General features: G+C 41.9%; 1 protein-coding gene across 1 annotated transcript; it reads right to left on the reverse strand.

Annotated features, from left to right (window-relative positions):
• Positions 1 to 8,481: 8,481 nt before the first annotated feature.
• Positions 8,482 to 17,897, reverse strand: pmp22b (peripheral myelin protein 22b). The gene is made up of 5 exons (XM_014179833.2): positions 17,735 to 17,897; positions 16,960 to 17,051; positions 16,647 to 16,740; positions 11,942 to 12,082; positions 8,482 to 10,827 (listed from the first exon to the last, which is right to left on the reverse strand). Exons 2-5 carry the CDS (start codon positions 17,035 to 17,037, stop codon positions 10,667 to 10,669), a joined length of 474 nt encoding a protein of 157 aa, XP_014035308.1. The 5' UTR covers positions 17,038 to 17,051; positions 17,735 to 17,897; the 3' UTR covers positions 8,482 to 10,666.
• Positions 17,898 to 19,789: the final 1,892 nt, after the last annotated feature.

Genomic DNA, 19,789 nt, shown 5'->3' on the forward strand with positions numbered 1-19,789 from the left:
CATGGGTAAGCAGGATCAGATGGTGGAAGGTGTCCCAACAGTGTCAGACAGCCAGGGAAGACCAGTCTATGGAGCTCAGGTGAATTTAGTATATTATTAACAATATCAGTGAATGGATACAACGTTTCTTCTTGAGTTGATGGGTAGGCCTACAGAAGCTACATGGCAACAGCTTAATTATCGTCTTAGATGTAAAGTCCCTTGTTTTGGGGACCTGCGTGGCTCTGATACTGGTTCCGGCCGACATTTTTGCTTTAAATTGATCCATGGACACCATCACATTCAGCGGTAGACCCCGATTCTCAGGGTATGTCTCTTTTGCCTGTGTGAAGCAGGATGTGAATACTGACACCACTTGATTCTGACACTAGCATTGTGGTGGATATTTTAAATGACCAGTAATGAGGAGAGACGAGGTCAATCACCAATCAGGATAATAACTTTATTAAAAACGTATTGATTAGGGGGCTGGTCACAATACACACACAAAAGTGAATAGAGTGCCCCATGATTCTGAGTTGGGGCTTGCCTTGTATTGCCCAACCATGTTCCATTTTCTTAATCCACCACAACTGTCTCAATTTGTTGAACCAACCGATGGTCTTCTGTGTTCTCGTACAAATAACTGTTTGTTCTTAGAAAAGAGGATAAGGAGAGACTTGTTCGGAACAGAGATACCTCTTTCCGAACATGCAAGTTTCAGACTTACAGGGGGTGGGGGTAAGAACACGAGATGTGCACAGCCATTGTGGATTTAGAGTTAGGTGACAACAGCATCTTACACAACCAGAGAAACAGGATTGTACATACCTATCATTTAAAGTATTACTAATCCCCCCCCCCCACACCCGGTATGCAGCATTACTAGTTATTGTTTATGGTCCTCTGCTAATAAATGATGACTTTTATTACATATAGTTACATTTAATTTAGCTTAAAGCTACAGTCTGGTATCTGGGAATAATGGTCATTTCAATTATTGAACTATTGATTCTATTCTTGGATAATATAATGTATTTTATATAATATAATATATAATGTATAATGTATAATTCACTGAGTGAATTATTTGTTAAGCCTCATTTTAGCAGGATCAGATGGTGGACGGGGTCAGGAAGTCAGGGTGAACCAGTCTTTGACAAAGCTGAGGTGAATTTTTGCAGATACACCACTTTATTCTCTCCGTGCAGCAAACACTGGACAAAGAGATTGAAACTACAGTAGAGATGGCTAGAATGGCAATGGGTCATTAGGTTGTGTAGAAATTCAGGAAATGAACTTGAGATGCCCCCCAAAAATCTGGGGGAAGACCACCACAGTCCCCGTCAGGTTATGAAATTAATACTTGAAGACATTGTAACCATTCTTTGCATAACGCTCAGCCGTGCTACAGTAGTTCACGAAACCTCAGAGTATGTTGTCCATTGAAGTTGTTGTCTCTGTCTCTTTTGATATCAGATTCAGAATTAATAAAACAAGATTGTGGTAGTTTGAAAGAGTTTGATCCACCTTAGGCCAGGAGTGTTTCCAATTCACATGACAAGAAAAACCCTATCCCTAGTCATAGCACGGATAAAAAGGGAAGCTATCTGTAATAAGAATATTTTGTCATAGCCTACGAATAGGACCCAGAGTTTTAACTGATCAGGAAAAACTCCAGGCCCCAGTAAAGAGACATACATTTTTTCCACACCACTTTTGAACCTGTGGTGCCTTCTCTTTTAAATATGTTTTATGAATTGTAGAATCCTACTTATAAGTGGTCAGCAGGAGAATGAATAGCTTACTGTTTTTAGCTCACGCTGACATACATGCTGGGCGATTTGATCTTTGACTTGGGTTAAGGAGGGTTTTCTTCCATCCTTTTCCTTCTTCAATATCACAGTTTTGAATGCCCAGATCTGCTTTTAGTGAACCTTTTTTAAACCCTCCCACATCCTGGCATATGGAGAGAGGAGGACCCTTGGATCAGGCTCACATTTTGGGTAGGAAACCTGGGGTCTGGAGGGGCTGCTTGGTTGTGTTTCTAAAATCCTCTGTGGGAAAAATTAGTGTTGGGAAAACTTTTGGAACCATGTTCCTGTTTGACCGCTAGGTTTTGTGGGTATTATGACTCATACTGTGGCACTCTATAGCACCACAAGACAACATCCAGGTATGATCAGCCATGGAATATGGTGTAATTGCAGACTGCAATTTGGGGAATTTCTTGATGTAGGTGTCCCCTGATATCAGGAAATATCCATTGATACCTGCCATTGGTCAGTTTTAGAAATTACATTTGTTTGGTTTAGGAAATTATCCCCATAAAACCATAGAACCTGATCTAGTGTTAGAAATGGAAAAGGTTTGTCCTCCTGAGTGGCGCTGCAGTCTAAGGCACTGCATCACAGTGCTAGAGGTGTGTCTAGAGACACGGGTTCAATCCCGGGCTGTATCACAACCGGCCGTGATCGGGACTCCCATAGGGCGGCACACAATTGGCCCAGCTTGGCACTCACCATGTGGTTTAAGAAAACAAGGAAACATTTAGAGGGCTAGTACTGTAGATTTCCAGTCATCTCCACCCAAAATAGATGGGCTACCCTAAATTAAACAATTGGAGGCAGTGAGAGAACAGAGACAATTCTGAATACAACAAAACAAACATGGTATGGAGAGAGCCATCGATTGGATTTCATCCAATTAAAGTGAGTAGGAACAGACAGTTAGTTCTTTGTTAGAATGTGAGTCAATCAGGGGCTATTATCATGTAAACAGGGCTGTGAAATCCTCTGACCCCCACTATTCATCATTAGTCGTAATAAAGGCAGGAGGCTATATTAGTCCACAAAGGCCAGTGAACTAATGCAGACCTCATGTGATAAATATAGGATCAACTAATAATGGCTGTGTTGAAGTCTTTTTGACTACTGGCCATGCTTTACAGGGGTTTTTCAAAAATGCCAAACTGCCACATCTTATTGTATTTCAAAACTACAACGTAATGTCTTCTGATTCTTTTCTCTCTGAATATTCTGTCATCTAGAATGTGTTACAGCTGAAGAAATTTGGCATACCGCCCCGACACTATTGCTGCACCATCGAGAGCATCCTGACCGGTTGCATCACGGCCTGGTAAGGGAATTTGCTCCGCCCACGACCGCAAGGCCCTCCAGCGGGTGGTGAAGACGGCCCAGTACATTACAATGGTGTCTGAGGAAGGCACGCAGCTTCATCAAGGACCCCACACACCCCAGCCACGAGCTGTTCTCTCCCTTACTGTCGGGCAGACAGTATCGCAGCATGAGATCTCATACCAACAGGCTCAGAGACAGTTTCTATCTACAGTACAAGTCATCAGACTGCTGACCACCTGCTCTGATTCTCCGCATCTTAGTACACATGCAGTCACTCATGCACACATCTACACAGACATACACACATACCTTTAGAAAGTATTGACACCCACTACTTTTTTCCACATTTTGTTGTGTTACAGATTTTGTGTCACTGGCCTACACACAATAACCCATAATGTCAAAGTGGAATTATGTTTTTAGGATTTTCAACCCCTTTGTAATGGCAAGACTAAATATTTCAGGAGTAAAATTTAGCTTAACAAGTCATATAATAAGTTGAATGGACACAATATGTGCAATAATAGTGTTTAAGATGATTTTTGAATGAATAACTCATCTCTGTCCCCCACACATACATCAAAGAAGGGCACCTATTGGTAGATGGGTAAAAATGTAAAAAAGCAGACATTGAATATCCCTTTGCGCATGGTAAAGTTATTAATTACACTTTGGATGGTGTATCAATACACCCAGTCACTACAAAGATACAGGCGTCCTTCCTAACTCAGTTGCCAGAGAGGAAGGAAACTGCTCAGGGATTTACCATGAGGCCAATGGAGACTTTAAAACAGTTAGTTTAATGGCTGTGATAGGAGAACTGAGGATGGATCAACAACTTTGTAGTTACTCAACAATACTAACCTAAATGACAGAGTGAAAAAAGGAAGCCTGTACAGAATACAAATATTCCAAAGCATGCATCCTGTTTGCAATAAGGCACTAGTAAAACTGCAAAAATGTCCTGAATACAAAGTACCGCTCTTCATATTTTCCTCTTCAAGGACTAGGGAGTTTTTATAGGCTAAAAAGGAACAGAATAAAGCTAAGCACAGGTAGTCTGAGAGGAAAACCTGACTCATGTCTGCTTTCCAACAGACACTGGGAGACAAATTCACCTTTCAGCAGGACAATAACCTAAAACACAAGGCCAAATCAACACTGGAGTTGCTTACCAAGAAGACATTGAATGTTCCTGAGTGCGCTAGTTACAGTTTTGACTTAAATCGTCTTGAAAATCTATGGCAAGACTTGAAATTGGCTGTCTAGCAATGATCAACAACCAACTTGACATTGCTTGAAGTATTTTTTTAAGAATAATGTGCAAATAATTGTAAAATCAAGGTGTGCAAAGCTCGTAGAGACTTACCCAGAAAGACTCACAGCTGTAATCACTGCTAAAGGTGATTCTAACAAGTATTGACTCAGGGGTGTGAATACTTATGTAAATTAGATATTTCTTTATTTCATTTTCAATACATCTGCAAAAATGTTTAAAAACATGTTTTCACTTTGTCGTTATGTGTAGATGGTTAAGAAATACAAATCTATGTAATCTATTTTGAATTCAGGCTGTAACAACAAAATGTGGAATTAGTCAAGGGGAATAATTTCTGAAGGCTTCAGAAATTGAGATTGAATAGACCCCTAAATTTGTTTCCTCTACTTCACTGGCAAGACATACTTTAATTGCATAATGTTTAGTGTTTAAAAGTACTCAAGCTGCCATGAAGTGCACAGGCATCATCATCTTCTTCTTCGCCAGTGTGTATAAAAAGAGATCTGGGTCGACAGGCAACAGGCAACAGCTTCTTGTGATGGATGCCAACACACAGTGAGACAGCCCAGTGTCCTTGTTTTACCCACAGCTATGTGAAGTATGAGGGGAGGCAGTGGGGCAGAGTGACCTCCCAGGCTTCCAGCAGGAATCCAAGATGTCTCCAGGTGTCCTCTTTCATGGTTGGAAACTCACCCGTCATCACTTCGCTTTCAAACATGACATAGATCTACAAAAGTGAGCTGGTTCTGAACTGACAATTTCATTCTTGAACGAGAAGTGCCTCTGTTCTAAAGATGGGATTGCAGTACTGAATGTTTTAAGTAGGGTTGCAAAATTCTGGTAACTTAACCAATATCCCCAGGTTTTCCAGAAATCCAAGTTGGGGGGACTTCTGGAATTAGGAGGGAATAAGGAGTAAATCTAGGAATTTGTGGAAAGTTACCAGACATTTTGAAACCCTAGTTGGAAGTCTAGATACTCAAACAGAATGTTGTTTAAAAAAAAAAAAAGGGACATTTTTTTACTCTATGCAGAAATATTTAGTCCACAAGGCTGCAAAAAGAGGTGGTGGTAAGAAACATCCTTTATTGATGAGTTTAGAATTAGTCATATCAAAAGTAATTTGAGTTTAGCTCAGAACATGGCAGACATGGATACATGAAGGTGCAGTCCTCATTAGAGAAACTTATCTTCTAACTGAACCCTTGTACAACAGTTAGCTAATGACCACATGAAATGACAGTGGTTTGGGCAGCTATACGGAATACAGACAGATGTAGGATCTTAAATTGACCAGTTTCTCACAGCAGGAAAATAATATTGCAGCAAGAAATTTGAATTATTGTGTGGATTATAATGAATAATGAATGTAGAGGTTGACATTTTAAAGCCGAAACTACAAACTTTAGAAGCATTTGTAAACCTTGAATACACTACACATTTGCATTTCCTGCTGTGCAAGAAATTTCCTGCAACTAAAGGGTGAACAAATGAAGATCATACATCTGTATCTGTTTAGATTTTATTTTACTCCTGACAACTCAGCTTGTTTCTCTCTCACAAGATTGTATGTTTTTGGCAGGACCATATGAAAGATTGTAGCTACATAGCTAATTCTCACCTACAGTTTAAGATGGACAAATTCTCGCCAACAGTGATCATACTGTATCTTATCTGAGTCCTCTTGTCTCTCTATGTCTCTCTCACTGTGCTGATGACAGCGTTGTGTACTGGGCAGTTTGCTGACAGACAAACAAAAAGGTGTAATGGGTTCGCACTCAAAAGGATGTAGCATAATGCTTACTTCATTATTCACTTTTTAAAAATGATTTTCACTGCATCAGGGATAGCGTACACAGACATTTCGGCTTTACAGACTTCTTCAGTGTGTAAAGCCAAAACGTCTGTGTACGCTATCCCTGATCCAGCAATATTTTTTTTTAAAACAATAATAATGAAGTAAGCTTTAATGCGATATCTTTTTGATTGCGAACCCGGTATACCTTTTTGTTTGTCTGAATTTGCAGGTTTTACGCATCAGCCAAGCTTCTGGGAGAGCGCGATGGTTCTCTTGACAGGTTGCTGACAGAGAAACACTAGCTGCATGCCAAGAAAGACTGCATCACCGGGTCGCCCATCATGCCTGTCACCGTGTTAAACACTAGTCACATAGCTGCTGCTGCTGCAGTCACACGACCAGGTACCTTAAGTTACAATAGCCCACATGCTACAGACAGACTGTCTCGGAATGGGCACAGGTGTGTTTAAACCAGTGACATGAAGCACATACTGTATGAAGCACATGTTAAATAAGGAGATGTACAGAAAATGTATGTCTGAGTTGGTGTATGTAGCGCAATATACAGTGCATTCAGAAAGTATTCAGGCCCTTGACTTTTTCCACATTTTGGTTATGTTACAGCCTTGCATTTTTTACTCATCAATCTACACAAAATACGCCATTATGACGAAGTGAAACAGGTTTTTAGAAATGTTTGCAAAAAACTGAAATGCCTTATTTACATATGTATTCAGACCCTTTGCTATGAGACTCTAAATTGAGCTCAGGTGCATCCTGTTTCCATTGATCAGCCTTGAGATGTTTCTACAACTTGATTGGAGTCCACCTGTGGTAAATTAAATGTATTGGACATGATTTGAAAAGGCACACACCTGTCTTTATAAGGTCCCACAGTTGACAGTGCATGTCAGAGCAAAAACCAAGCCATGAAGTCGAAGGAATTGTCCGTAAAGCTCAGAGACAGGATTGTGTCGAGGCACAGATCTGGGGAAGGGTACCAAACCATTTCTGCAGCATTGGAGGTCCCCAAGAACACAGTGGCCAACATCATTCTTAAATGGAAGAAATTTGGAACCACCAAGACTCTTCCTAGAGCTGGCCGCCTGGCCAAACTGAGCAATCGGGGGAGAAGGGCCTTGGTCAGGGAGGTGACCAAGAATCCGATGGTCGCTCTGACAGAGCTTCAGAGTTCCTCTGTGAAGATGGGAGAACCTTCCAGAAGCACAACCATCTCTCTCTGCAGCACTCCACAAATCAGGCCTTTATGGTAGAGTGGCCAGACGGAAGCCACTCCTCAGTAAAAGACACATGACAGCCTGCTTGGAATTTGCCAAAAGGCATCTAAAGTACTCTCAGACCATGAGAAACAAGATTTTCTGGTCTGATGAAACCAAGATTGAACTATTTTGCCTGACTGCCAAGCATCACATCTGGAGGAAACCTAGCACCATCCCTACGGTGAAGCGTGGTGGCAGCATCGTGATGTGGGGATGTTTTTCAGCGGCAGGGACTAGAAGACTAGTCAGAATCGAGGGAAAGATGAACGGAGCAAAGTACAGAGAGATCCTTCATGAAAACCTGCTCCAGAGCTCTCAGGACCTCAGAGTGGGGCAAAGGTTCACCTTCCAACAGGACAACGATCCTAAGCACACAGACAAGACAATGCAGGAGTGGTTTCAGGACAAGTCTCTGAATGTCCTTGAGTGTCTCAGCCAGAGCCTGGACTTGAATCCGATCTAACATCTCTGGAGAGATCTGAAAATAGCTGTGCAGCGACACTCCCCATCCAACCTGACAGAGCTTGAGAGGATCTGCAGAGAAGAATGGGAGAAACTCCCCAAATACAGGTGTGCCAAGCTTGTAGCATCATACCCAAGAAGACTCGTGGCTGTAATCATTGGCAAAGGTGCTTCAACAAAGTACTGAGTAAAGGGTCTGAATACTTATGTAAATGTCATATTTCAGTTTTTGCTTTGTCATTATGGGGTATTGTGTGTAGATGGATGAAATATATGTTTTCTCATCAATTTTAGAGTAAGGATGTAACGTAACAAAATGTGGAAAAAGTCAAGGGGTCTGAATAATTTCAGAATGCACTGCACATTTAACGGCAATGTTCCCGCACAGACTGCATTCACAGTAAATGCTGCATATGTTGGCTCAATAGGAAAGTACCTTTAAATTTAAAGCGCGCTATAGCGCTGGACTTACGCAATACAGATTAAATCGAGCCCCTAGTGCAGGTATCATTACATCATGGCCACAGAGAGAGGGAGAACTCAGAATTTGCATTCTCTTTAATAGCACACAGTTATCTAAGACCAACCAGATACAGTTAACATTGGCAGGGATTCCACTTTACACTCTCATGTACTGCACCTTTCACTTCAGTAGTTTACCATAACTTCAAGGCAGACAATAGACTTAAACATAGCCATTAACATTGTATTTGGCTAAATAGTTAGAGGTCAACATTATGCAGTGTATTGGATTTAGGTCTAATGGGGTTAGTGTTAGTTTTAGTCTGTGATAAGGAAGAATACACAACATACGGTATGAGTACTGAAATATATAGAAATCCCGTAGGTAGGAGCTGTTTTCAATTTGGTTGGTTTTATTGAATCAGTCTGCATACTAGATAGTCATAGATATTATTAACATGATATTAACAATGTTTTTCCCAAAAAGAAAGAAGTTGCGTTCTTCAGGGTGACAAGAGACTGCAGCTTGTCAAACTTCAAGTATGTGAAACAGAACATTTGTATGCAAACATAGCTGCAAACCTCACTGTCCATTTTCTCCCACATGACAAAGCTAATACTAAAAAGTCATGTCCTCTATTCTGCCTTGATAAGGTTTGAGTAGGCTGCCTTAGAGCTTGACCTTTAATATCTCTAAAATGTTAGATATAAAAACTTAAATCAATTTGGATCTGGCTACAATGCCCTACTAGTTGTTACAGTACTCCGTCCAAGAGGAAGGTTCTAGTGTGTTTACTGGTCGTACATATGCTATAAAACACAAACACAACAAATCAACATGGCATGGCCTTACAAAGAGAGAAAAGACAACACAGATCTTAGTCATTGCTAATGTCATTTAGCTCACATTCTCCATCCTTGAACTTGTCTAAAACAGTTTAAGTAATGCAAATGGAACATTGGCAGGATCTTCTAATACTGACATTCCAAATGGCATTCCAACAAAATAAACTAATGCTACATCACTCCATTGTAGCCAAACAATCAAAGCTGATTGTTTCAAAGCTTTTATTTAGACAAATCAAAATGGAATAGCCTTCTCTAGACACATAAGCAGTTAGGCACATGGACATTACAATGGAGTCTACTTCTCACCCTGATGTCCTAGTTACTTCATGGCATAAGTCAAGTCATTTGACTGTAAATGATTGCAAAATGGCTATCAGTAATAGGAATGGTAAATACATAGCACCATCTTTGTTGAAAATAAAAAATAGAAAAATAATGTTGAAACATTTTACAAACAGAAATAACCAAACCAACATTTTAATGGTTAAAGACATGCTCCGGACCTTTGGCAACTACTAAGTCTTTTTTTAAACCTCCCGCTTTGGGCTGGATGTGTCAATGTGTAGTTCAGAATTATTGTCTTACCTCAATTAGCCACGAAATCCCTAGTTTGAAAGCAACTTTTTCTTGAAGCTGTGCGTCGCCATTTTTCCTAGAATTTCTCCCATTTGAGCCAGTCCCTAGCAATTTGAGTTCAACCAATGAGCTTCAGCTCCTCACCATATTTGTGACAACTAGGAAGAGGCACATGATGCACACACAGCAGCGCATGAGAGAGAGAGCAGTGACATTGTGCACATGTGTCATAGTACGCAATTTTCAGGGGCTACTTTTGGATCGTGAGCGCTACTTTTAAAACTGGCAAAAAAGTATACAAAAGTACTGGAGAATCCCTTTAACAACCATAATTTGGATGTTACCACTTTTAGTTTTTGTAAAGCAAGCTCAGTTAAATATTCTTTCTAGCTCTATATTTTATACATGCACTTTGGTTAAAATAGTTCAAAACTTTTTTTATTCTTCATTTTTTGGTGGGTTACATAGAGAGAAACAAACAGCGTCTAATTATGTCATAATTACAAACAAATATTTAGGCACTTAATCAGCTAAAATGAAGCTCATACGAATATTTTTGTCAACGGAGCAACACGACAATACTATGTACATACACGTAAAATGTGTTATAAATAGGTTTTAAACCATAGATACTACAGTATATACATTTGACAGTATTGGTTGTTTCATCATGTAATTTTTGGTGGTTGTGTTTTTGGTGTTACCCCTAGGGTGCGGTGCAGACCTAGGTGAAGCAGCCTTGTGACCCAGTGAGGTATACAGGTCCTCAAGCTTTTGAGTTTAGTCTCCTAGGGGTGATTGTTAATGCTGAGGGTGGGGTGGAGGTTAGGGGACACGGGCCTCATTCCCGTTTTCTCAAGATGACGTAGATGAGTCCGCTGATCAGGGCCAGAGGGAAGGCCACCCAGGCCAGGATATAAGCCCAGCCGAAGGCCTCCGATGCTGGCACCCAGTCCGGACTCATCACTGTGTAGATCACTGCTCCACTCATCACAAACAGACCTGGAGAGGATGAGGGGAGGAGGATACAGGTGAGGAGAGGAAATGTTTACATGCAAGAGAGTGAATTCCATTTGAACCTGAAGATCAAATTATTGTGTGTCATGTCATCACAATCTGTGCTTTATTTCATGTGTCCTACTATGAACCCTGCTGGGCAGTATTGGGGGAGATGGTGGCTATTTAACCATAAGCAGGCCTCTGTCACTTCCTCATTTAGAACCTTGACCTACTTCCAAGTTCCCCAGCCCTGCCCACTGAGAACTGGCATGTCATTGTCTCTTTGTTGTTCACCCCCTACATTGCCTGTCTTGACATTTCCACTTGTGTGATTGTCTCTGTGCCCACTGGCACAGTCTACAGTGCCAACCTGGGAGGTTTGACATTGGCAGCCCTTTGACACAATAGACTAGAAGAAGTGTCTATCCATAGCCAAAGGGCACAGAATACAATAAACAAGGGATAAACCCCTATTGTAGCAACTGGTTCATGGCGGGACCCTGAAGTAGAGGTGTGGCTGTAAAATATATCTTAGTCACCCGTTAGAGTAAATGTCATTCCAGTTCATCTGTTCTGTTGTATTGTCATTGCATGCTAAGGTTGAACACTGATGGTTTTGTAGTTTCAATGAAGCTAACAGGAGTTTGAGTTCTTCAAGAGCATATAAAAATCCCTAAGTTGGAATAGTTACCACTATATGTAATCAGCAATGATAATCATGTTAGAATGTAATATGCATTCAAGGAACATTTTAATTTTTGGTGTACAAATTTGAACAGGAATGACATTTATGCGAAAGTGTGACCAAAAATAATTATCTGAAAGCTATGCCTCCAATAAGCCACACCTTAATCTGATAGGCTGTCACCTCTACAATAAAAGGTTAAGAATTGAACCCCCCCAATCACATAAAGGTTCTGGTTTGAACATTTATATAGGGGTTCCTCAAATAACCTTTTCAGAGGAGTTGCTTGAGGAACATTTTTCAAGTGGAAAGGTTCCGCCGGTGTGGCAACCCAAAAGGTTCTTCCAGGCACATATACTTCGAAGAGTGTAGTGTAAACTTCTGAATATGTCCGCTTCAGTTGTTTTTCTGGATGACAAAATGGCTACTCACTGGCGAGGATCTGGAAGACTCCAGTGACAAAGAAGCGTCCTCCCTTCTGGAGGGTGAAGAGCTGACAGAAGAACAGGAAGAGAGAGATGAAGCTGAAGATGATGGACAGGATCATCAGGGCCTGCACTGCCTGGATCCACTCTGTAGGGAAGAGAGGGAGCGCGTCAGTCAATTATAGATAAAATCATCTGCTAAATGGCATATATTATTATCCAAAGTGGACTCACAGTAATGTATGCATACATTTTTTTTATTATGGTTGGGCCCAAACCCACTATCCTGGTGTTGCAAGAGACATGCTCTACCAACTGAGCTACAGAGGACCACACAGGATACATGGCTATACAGCACATGGACCCATAAGACTCACTTCTAGAAATCAACTTCACTTTTTATACACAACATGGTAAATTAATCATGGCAAGGTCGCAACACTGAAGCAACCACTTATGAGAATGAAACTCAAAATTGTTGATCAGCTAAATATTTGTCTGGCCAGACAGGGAATGAGTCTTGTTTAGTTACCTGGAATCCTTAATGGATTTACAATAATGGTACCTACATAGATTCTGTTCCTGAAAGCATTGTAGCGTACTCAGTAATACACACAGGCCCCTAACACTTTGTGTAACATATTGATCCTCTGGCTACCTACCACTGTTCCAAGGCCAGCTTACTACAGTACAGAAAGTCCTGTTAACCCAATCTAGTAACCTGTATTGACAGCCAGGGACTTTGAGACATAGCCCCCCACCAATCTGTGTGTGTTAGCGCTACAACCACAGCACTATCTACGTCTGGAATGCCTGGACTTCCAAGGGGGTCTATTTCTTGTCTGAGGGTCATGCATGCAACCTGCATCCACTCTCAGGTTTCCTAAGCCAGCTATCCCTCTCTCTCTCTGAAGCCATTCCTCACATCTCTCTCATCTCATGTTTAGCTGTGTCTGCTACGGTCCCCTTTTGGTGGCTAATGCTACCCCTCCCCCCTTTAAATTGTTCTGTTTGAGCTTTACCTCTACAGAGCCAAACAGATCTGCATGCTCCCATAGGATACTAAAGACACTGGACCTTAGTCAAGTAGGAAGAGAAGGCTCCAGTCTCAGTATATACCATGCATCCTCCTTGTCTCAGTATGAGTCTGTCAGGTACCAAACTTACTGTGCATGCTTGTTTTTACAGGTATTTAATTAATCACAAATCCAGTGGTTTTTGAGGCATCACTAAATTGGTTAAGCAACCTTAATGACTGTAGCTAAGAAGTAGATGTGTAAATAATGTTGAAGTAAGGAGACAGTTGGCTTTGTGGCGACCTTGCATGATCACACAAACAAACATCACCAGCAAAAGTACTCAGTCTGCAAACACATTAATTCATAACAGTTTCTTCAGTTGACATCCATTTGTAGATTGTTTCTAAATCTCCCATGGTGCACCTGTAGGTTTCCAGGAAACTAATACATCTTTTCATGAGAGGTTTGGGGAAATGACAGGGTTTAATGGATTCGATGAGGCCATCAGTGTCAGGTTACCCAGAAAGACAATTATGTCTGTCCTCATGCTGCACTCACCCCAGAGCAGAGCACACTAGACAGGAGATATGGCAGAGGAAATTGCCAACAACACTATTATCGAACCCATCCACTGTACAGCAATATGACAAACACTATTTATATGCACGAAAGCAATACACAACTAATACAAACAGCTCTCATAATAACAAGAATACTGGAATGTATATGTAATGACATGCAATAACTCCATGTATAGGCCTAAACATGATAGGTTACATTATCCTTGGTTGTTCTGCTCTATATTAGGGTTCTATAAATATCTTAATCTATACTGTTGATAAACAGACACGTTCTCTTCTTTCCTCTCTTCAGGGCTGCCTGTCTGGTACCAGAAGGCTGTGACGTTGTGGCATGGAGGATTTTCTGGTGTGAGATGTGGTCCTCTGGGGCCAGAATATCTACCATAATAACGCTTGTTGTGCTTGTGTCTACGGGTATTGCCATTATATTGCGCCATGGGTATACCCGTACAACAATATGTTATACTGTAGTCTATACTCTAGAATGTATATAAAATATACAGACAAAGATTTCACAGAAAAGTCAAAACATGAAAATGAAGAATTGTTCTTGGCTTGTTGAGTCCTGACTATCGAAGCTTCATATAAAAGATGAATGTGCCAACTTGTGGCTACAGTAGAGAACATACCAGCTGTTGTGTGTCCATGACATGTAATAACTAACATACAGCAAGGGGCATCCCTAGTGTGGACTTTGCTTAACTCTAATTTGTGATACAAACTAAGACTGGATTCCCATTTCAGGGGCAAAGGCAGGTCAAGAGCGAACAACATGGACAAAACAAACCAATCCCCATGTGGAATATAAACTACGCACAACTACATAACTTAACACCTAATAGCAAAATTAAAAATAAAACGCCACCCAGTGGGTGTGACCGTCGGTCGTGCCTCCACCACCATCCCGCTCTCTCAGTATACTGAGCCTCATGTTACTCAGTATGCTCTGTCCTCATGTTTATCTCTCCCAGTCCAGGCATGCCAGATGTACTGATTGCTCAGTAAAGCACTCCAGGGGCCTTTGAGCACTACTGATTGACTGGGCCGGGCCCCGTGCACTTGAGTACAGACTCCACCATCTTTCCCTCGATCCCTCCCTCCTCACTGAACACAAACACACGTGCCTCCTTATACAAACAGTGCGTCAATCAGTGGTGTAATGAAAGCAAATCAAACAAGCCGTTCCATGAATCCACCTGGCAGAGGGGGAGAGAGAGCGAAAGACAGAGCGAGCATGTTGGCTTCAGCCTGCTGTTGGCTCTACTGCCTGTCTCATTGACAACACACACCGGGGCCCAAGACCCACCCGCACATTCTAGACACATGACATCACCAGGCAGCTAGCTACGGCCTGATGGGCTCGAGGCTACTGCAGTTAGCACTGTGTTACTGGGTCTCTAAGGCAATTGAACACAAGTTCTATAGTATTACAGTGCCTCTAGAATCATGTTTCTGGAAATTGTAAGCTTTTCTATTGCAAATACACACAAAAGTATGTGGACACCTCTTCAAATTAGGGGATTCGGCTATTTCAGCCACACCCGTTGCTGACAGGTATAAAAATCAAGCACACAACCATGCAAACTCTATAGACAAACATTGTCAGTAGAATGGCCTTACTGAAGAGCTCAGTGACTTTCAATGTGGCACAGGAAAATTTCTGCCCTGCTAGAGCTGACCCGGTCAAATGTAAGTGCTGTTATTACACGTAGCGCGTAAAAAAAAATCTTCTGTCCCAGTTGCAACACTTACTATCGAGTTCCAAACTGCCTCTGGAAGCAACGTCAGCACAAGAACTGTTCGTCGGGAGCTTTATGAAATGGGTTTCCATGGCCAAACAAGCCTAAGATCACCATGCACAATGCCAAGAATCAGCTGGAGTGGTGTAAAGCTCACCACCATTGGACTCTGGAGCAGTGGAAACACGTTTGAGTGATGAATCACTTCACCATCTGACAGTCCGACGGACGAATCTGGGTTTGGCGGATGCCAGGAGAACGCAACCTGCCCGAATGAATTGTGCCAACTGTAAAGTTTGGTGAAGGAGGAATAATGGTCTGGGGCTGTTTTTCATGGTTCGGGCTAGGCCCCTTAGTTCCAATGAAGGGAAATTGTAAAGCTACAGCACACAATGACATTCTAGTCGATTCTGAGCTTCCAACTTTGTGGCAACAGTTTGGGGAAGGCCCTTTCCTGTTTCATGACAATGCACAAAGCGAGGTCCATGCAGCATATTAATGCCCATGATTTTGGAATGAGATTTTTGACAAACTGGTGTCCACATACTTTTGGTCATGTCATGTACATTCATAACTTCTCGTTTAATATGGTCTAGTTGCAATCTTTTTTCAGTCTTACCCTCCAACCACTGTTGGCTTTGGTCTAAATCTGTCTCAAACAAACACAGCTGCTAGGTCTCTCGTTTTGTTAATGATCTCGCTGTACACACAATCTGATACATGGGCGTGACCACGGCTGTCAGCACACTATGTCCTACATGGGGTGGTCCAAGGCCTCCCCGTCTGCCACACACACACCCCTCCCCAGATCTAACACTTGAAATTTCCTACAAAGTCCCACCCTAAACCTTCATCCCACCACTATGGCCTCCCAAACATGCAGCCTGAATATGGACATCACACCATGACTATTTATACAGAGGAGAGCCTATGAACAGGGCAAACTCTAAGCTGTAGGTTCACATCCTCACCCCTTGATGGCAGTAGAGTCACAGTGGCACCTGACACGCCCTTCAGGGGCACGGTAAACTAAACTAGAGCGTGAATGGGTGGGCTTTCAGGGCTTAAGCCAGTTATAGTTAATCACAATTCAGGTCTTCCCTTGTCTTACCGTCTACTGATCTTTCAGTCAACCAACCGTGCTTAACTTATTCTCAAGACACACCTCAGAAGAATTGACAACCAGCTTGATGTCAAATGCACAGACAGACTACTCAATTTACAGGGTCAAGAAATACATGTCTACAGTATATACTTTCAAAATAAATGTACTATTGGACAAGAGGCATCATCAGCATCATGCAGAATGAAAAAAAACAAAAAAAACAAGCCACAGCAGCAGATGTACAGAGTCAGTTTGTACTGCATCTTACCTCCAGTGTAGGCTGGGTCACAGTGGTATCCTCCATTGGTTGTAGAGCAGTTATTCCAGAGGTCTGAGCTGCTAGTGGACCCTGTTGTCCAGGCCTAGAGGATAAACAACACAGTATTGCTATTAACAAGAGAACATTGCAGCCTGATAGAAAACACCTTTACAGATAGCAGAGATGTCAATGCTTTAAAACAAACTACTGATTTTTAAATGTATAAAAAAAAAAATCTGTTTGGAATGATTATCATAAATGAGATATCAATAATACATTATTGCTTTATCAGATCATTCATTGATAAATATGGTTTACTTACGCTGACAATTGTTGACACAAACAGGAGGACTAGGGCTGCGGCGTGCAGGGTGACAATTCCCAGTAGAAGGTGCAGCATCTTGCCAGAAGAAGCTAAATGATAAAAGGAAGGGACACCATTAGTTTGTGAATGTCTCAGTCTCTCTCCAGTTCTGTGGGACTGGGACATGGGTGTGTCACTGCAGGATTTGCAGTACCCGTTCTGAACTCAGAACAGCGCCTACTCCAAAACTTTATCTGCACCGTGGAATGTCTATCAGCAGAGTTCTAAAAGAGACAATGTTAATGTCCTGCTAATATTCAACTTGTAATAAGCTGAAGATATGTGCATACTACCTACACGATTTTTAGTGTAGCCTGTCCTTACTAAAAATGTATAAAAAGGCAGTCTAGATAAGAACAGAAACCAGCGACCATTATCAACAGCATGTGTGTAGGATACTCATGCCCGTTTGTTTGTATTGGTTGCATCCATATTATCAATAAGTGCGCATGAATTATAAACAATCAGAATTCTACTCCAACTATCTAGCAAAAATAAAACATGTCACATAATATAACGGAAAAGGCTATTGTATGTCGACACACTCATAGTCGATCAGTAAAATAAAGACAACCATCTGTCAACCACGTTATGAGTGTTATAGGTACTAGAAAAATAAACCAAGCCGCTCCCCTGAAAGCCCGCTTGGTGTTGGTGTTCCGTGCGTGCCACATATTCCATGCGCATTAATCTAGCGAATACATAACCACAATTGGAAGAAAAGTCAACTTACTTAACGCGACTGCGGAGTGACTATAATTTCACAAAAATGGTTTTCAGCCGAAAATCGCAAAAAGCAAGTTTCCCAACGAGTCCCAAAAACTGTAGTCCACCGGTCACAAGTCCTTCTGGCTAGATTGACGTCAGTGGCAGCGCTGCAGTTATAAAGTATCTCATTATGGAAGAACAACGCCCATCGGTGCGTCGCTACGTCAGGGAGTGCCCGACGCCTAGGATTCCTGATATCCTTAGAAGACGCGGTGCGTATTTACGCAGCAGGAAAGCCGCTTGTAAGTTACTCACTTTGTGTACTTTAAAATAAGGGATTTCATGACGCATTGTTTGTTCATCCTGAATACCATGAACAACACATGCATTTATTCATCTCTCTGGATATAATTCCTTAGACATGATAATTTATCTCATGTTGAAACTGGATGTACAATATACTGTATTTACATTTATGTCATTTAGCAGATGCTCTTATCCAGAGCGACTAACAGTAGTGAATGCATAGATTTCATACATTTTTTTTTTCTTCATACTGGGCCCCCATGGGAATTGAACCCACAACGCTGGCATTGCAAACACCATGCTCTACCAACTGAGCCACACGGGACCACACGGGTACAGAATACGGTATGTTGGACGTGCTCCAAACTGAATAAATACTAAGGTGTCTCCCTCCAGTCAGTCATTCATTCATCCTGCTGCAGTGTTGTCTGGGCAATGAGGTACACAAACATTGTTGGTTCCAAGGGTGGGAGTCCCTCTCCCTCCCGCTGGATACTAGCCATAGCATACAGTGTGGTCTGCCCAATGAGTGACTCACCCCATCACACTGCATGTGTGAAAGTGTGGACGGGGGGGGGGGGGGGGGGTATGCCCCAGCCACAGCGCAGCGCCTATGGGACATAGGCCTGCTGGATAGGAGAGATAGGATCTAGGGCTATCCCCTATCCTCCGGTCAAAAGTAATGCACAATGTAGGAATTAGGGTGCCATTTGGGACACAGACAGGATATGGGGCTACCCTCTATCTTCTCTTTGACCTTACTTATACAACTGGGAGTGTGGGAGTGTCAGGGTGTTCCAACCTCCATAGGGATGGATTCTACTCCTTTTTACAGGCGCAGATACAGATAACAGGGTAGTAAAGCCATGGGTGTTGCAATGATTACAATGATCGGAATTCAGACAGCCTCTTTTAAGTGTGAAGAGCAGTGAGGAGTCAAAACAAAACTTTAGGACCCTGATTCCTGGACACAGATTATACTCAATTTCCTGGACTGAAAAGTACTTTCAATGGAGATTCTCCATTCAGCAGGAGAACTTTGGAGAAACCGTCCCAAACTCTTTCTGTAAGTATGAAGTCATGTCTTGAACTTTCCCTCTAACTTAAACAACCTGTAGCACACTACAGCACGGAGATCTGCTGTATAGAAACTGTCAGTCAATGCTGCTTCACCCTCAGTGAGAGAGACTGAATTCTGCATTCTGACTGAAAGAGACTGAATTCTGCATAGTGAAAGACATATTCTATACATTATACAGTGTAAGGGTCTTTGTGGTCCAGATTAGGCTCATTAGATACACACACTGCTGCACTCAATGGTCAGTCATTATGCCTATGAGGAAGAATACTCCAGCATAGTGTTTTAGCCCTAGATGATGAATACAGGGTGTGTTGGGTGGATGTCACATTCACAGCATGAGACAGACAGACAGACAGACACCTTAACACACACTCAGTAGGCTAGTAGAGCAGCTCTACAGGCCCACAGGACTTAGATAACACATGTCAGCAGACATATACACACACACACACACACACACACACACACACACACACACACACACACACACACACACACACACACACACACACACACTCAAACCTCTCTCTGGATAATGGTGGAGACATCTTGGCTGAAAGCAAGTTCAGCCGAATGAAAAAGTATCAGTTAAGTGTTGGTGAGAGATAAACATTCACATCTTAATGTATCCTTATTGTCATGGGATGATGCCCAATAGAAATGTTTGCCCACCCTTAGTAAAACATTGTCAAA

The sequence above is a fragment of the Salmo salar genome, chromosome ssa28 (genome assembly GCF_905237065.1).
Source record: "Salmo salar chromosome ssa28, Ssal_v3.1, whole genome shotgun sequence".
Classification (NCBI taxonomy): Eukaryota; Metazoa; Chordata; class Actinopteri; order Salmoniformes; family Salmonidae; genus Salmo; species Salmo salar.

Bases quoted from the DNA above. Each gene is read 5' to 3' on its own strand.
- pmp22b (XM_014179833.2), bottom strand. From the start codon at position 17,037: ATGCTGCACCTTCTACTGGGAATTGTCACCCTGCACGCCGCAGCCCTA. The intron at 12,083-16,646 runs GTAAGATGCAGT...TCTTCCCTACAG, and splicing joins TGACCCAGCCTACACTGGAG to AGTGGATCCAGGCAGTGCAG. The intron at 10,828-11,941 runs GTGAGTAGCCAT...CATCCTCTCCAG, and splicing joins AGTCTTCCAGATCCTCGCCA to GTCTGTTTGTGATGAGTGGA.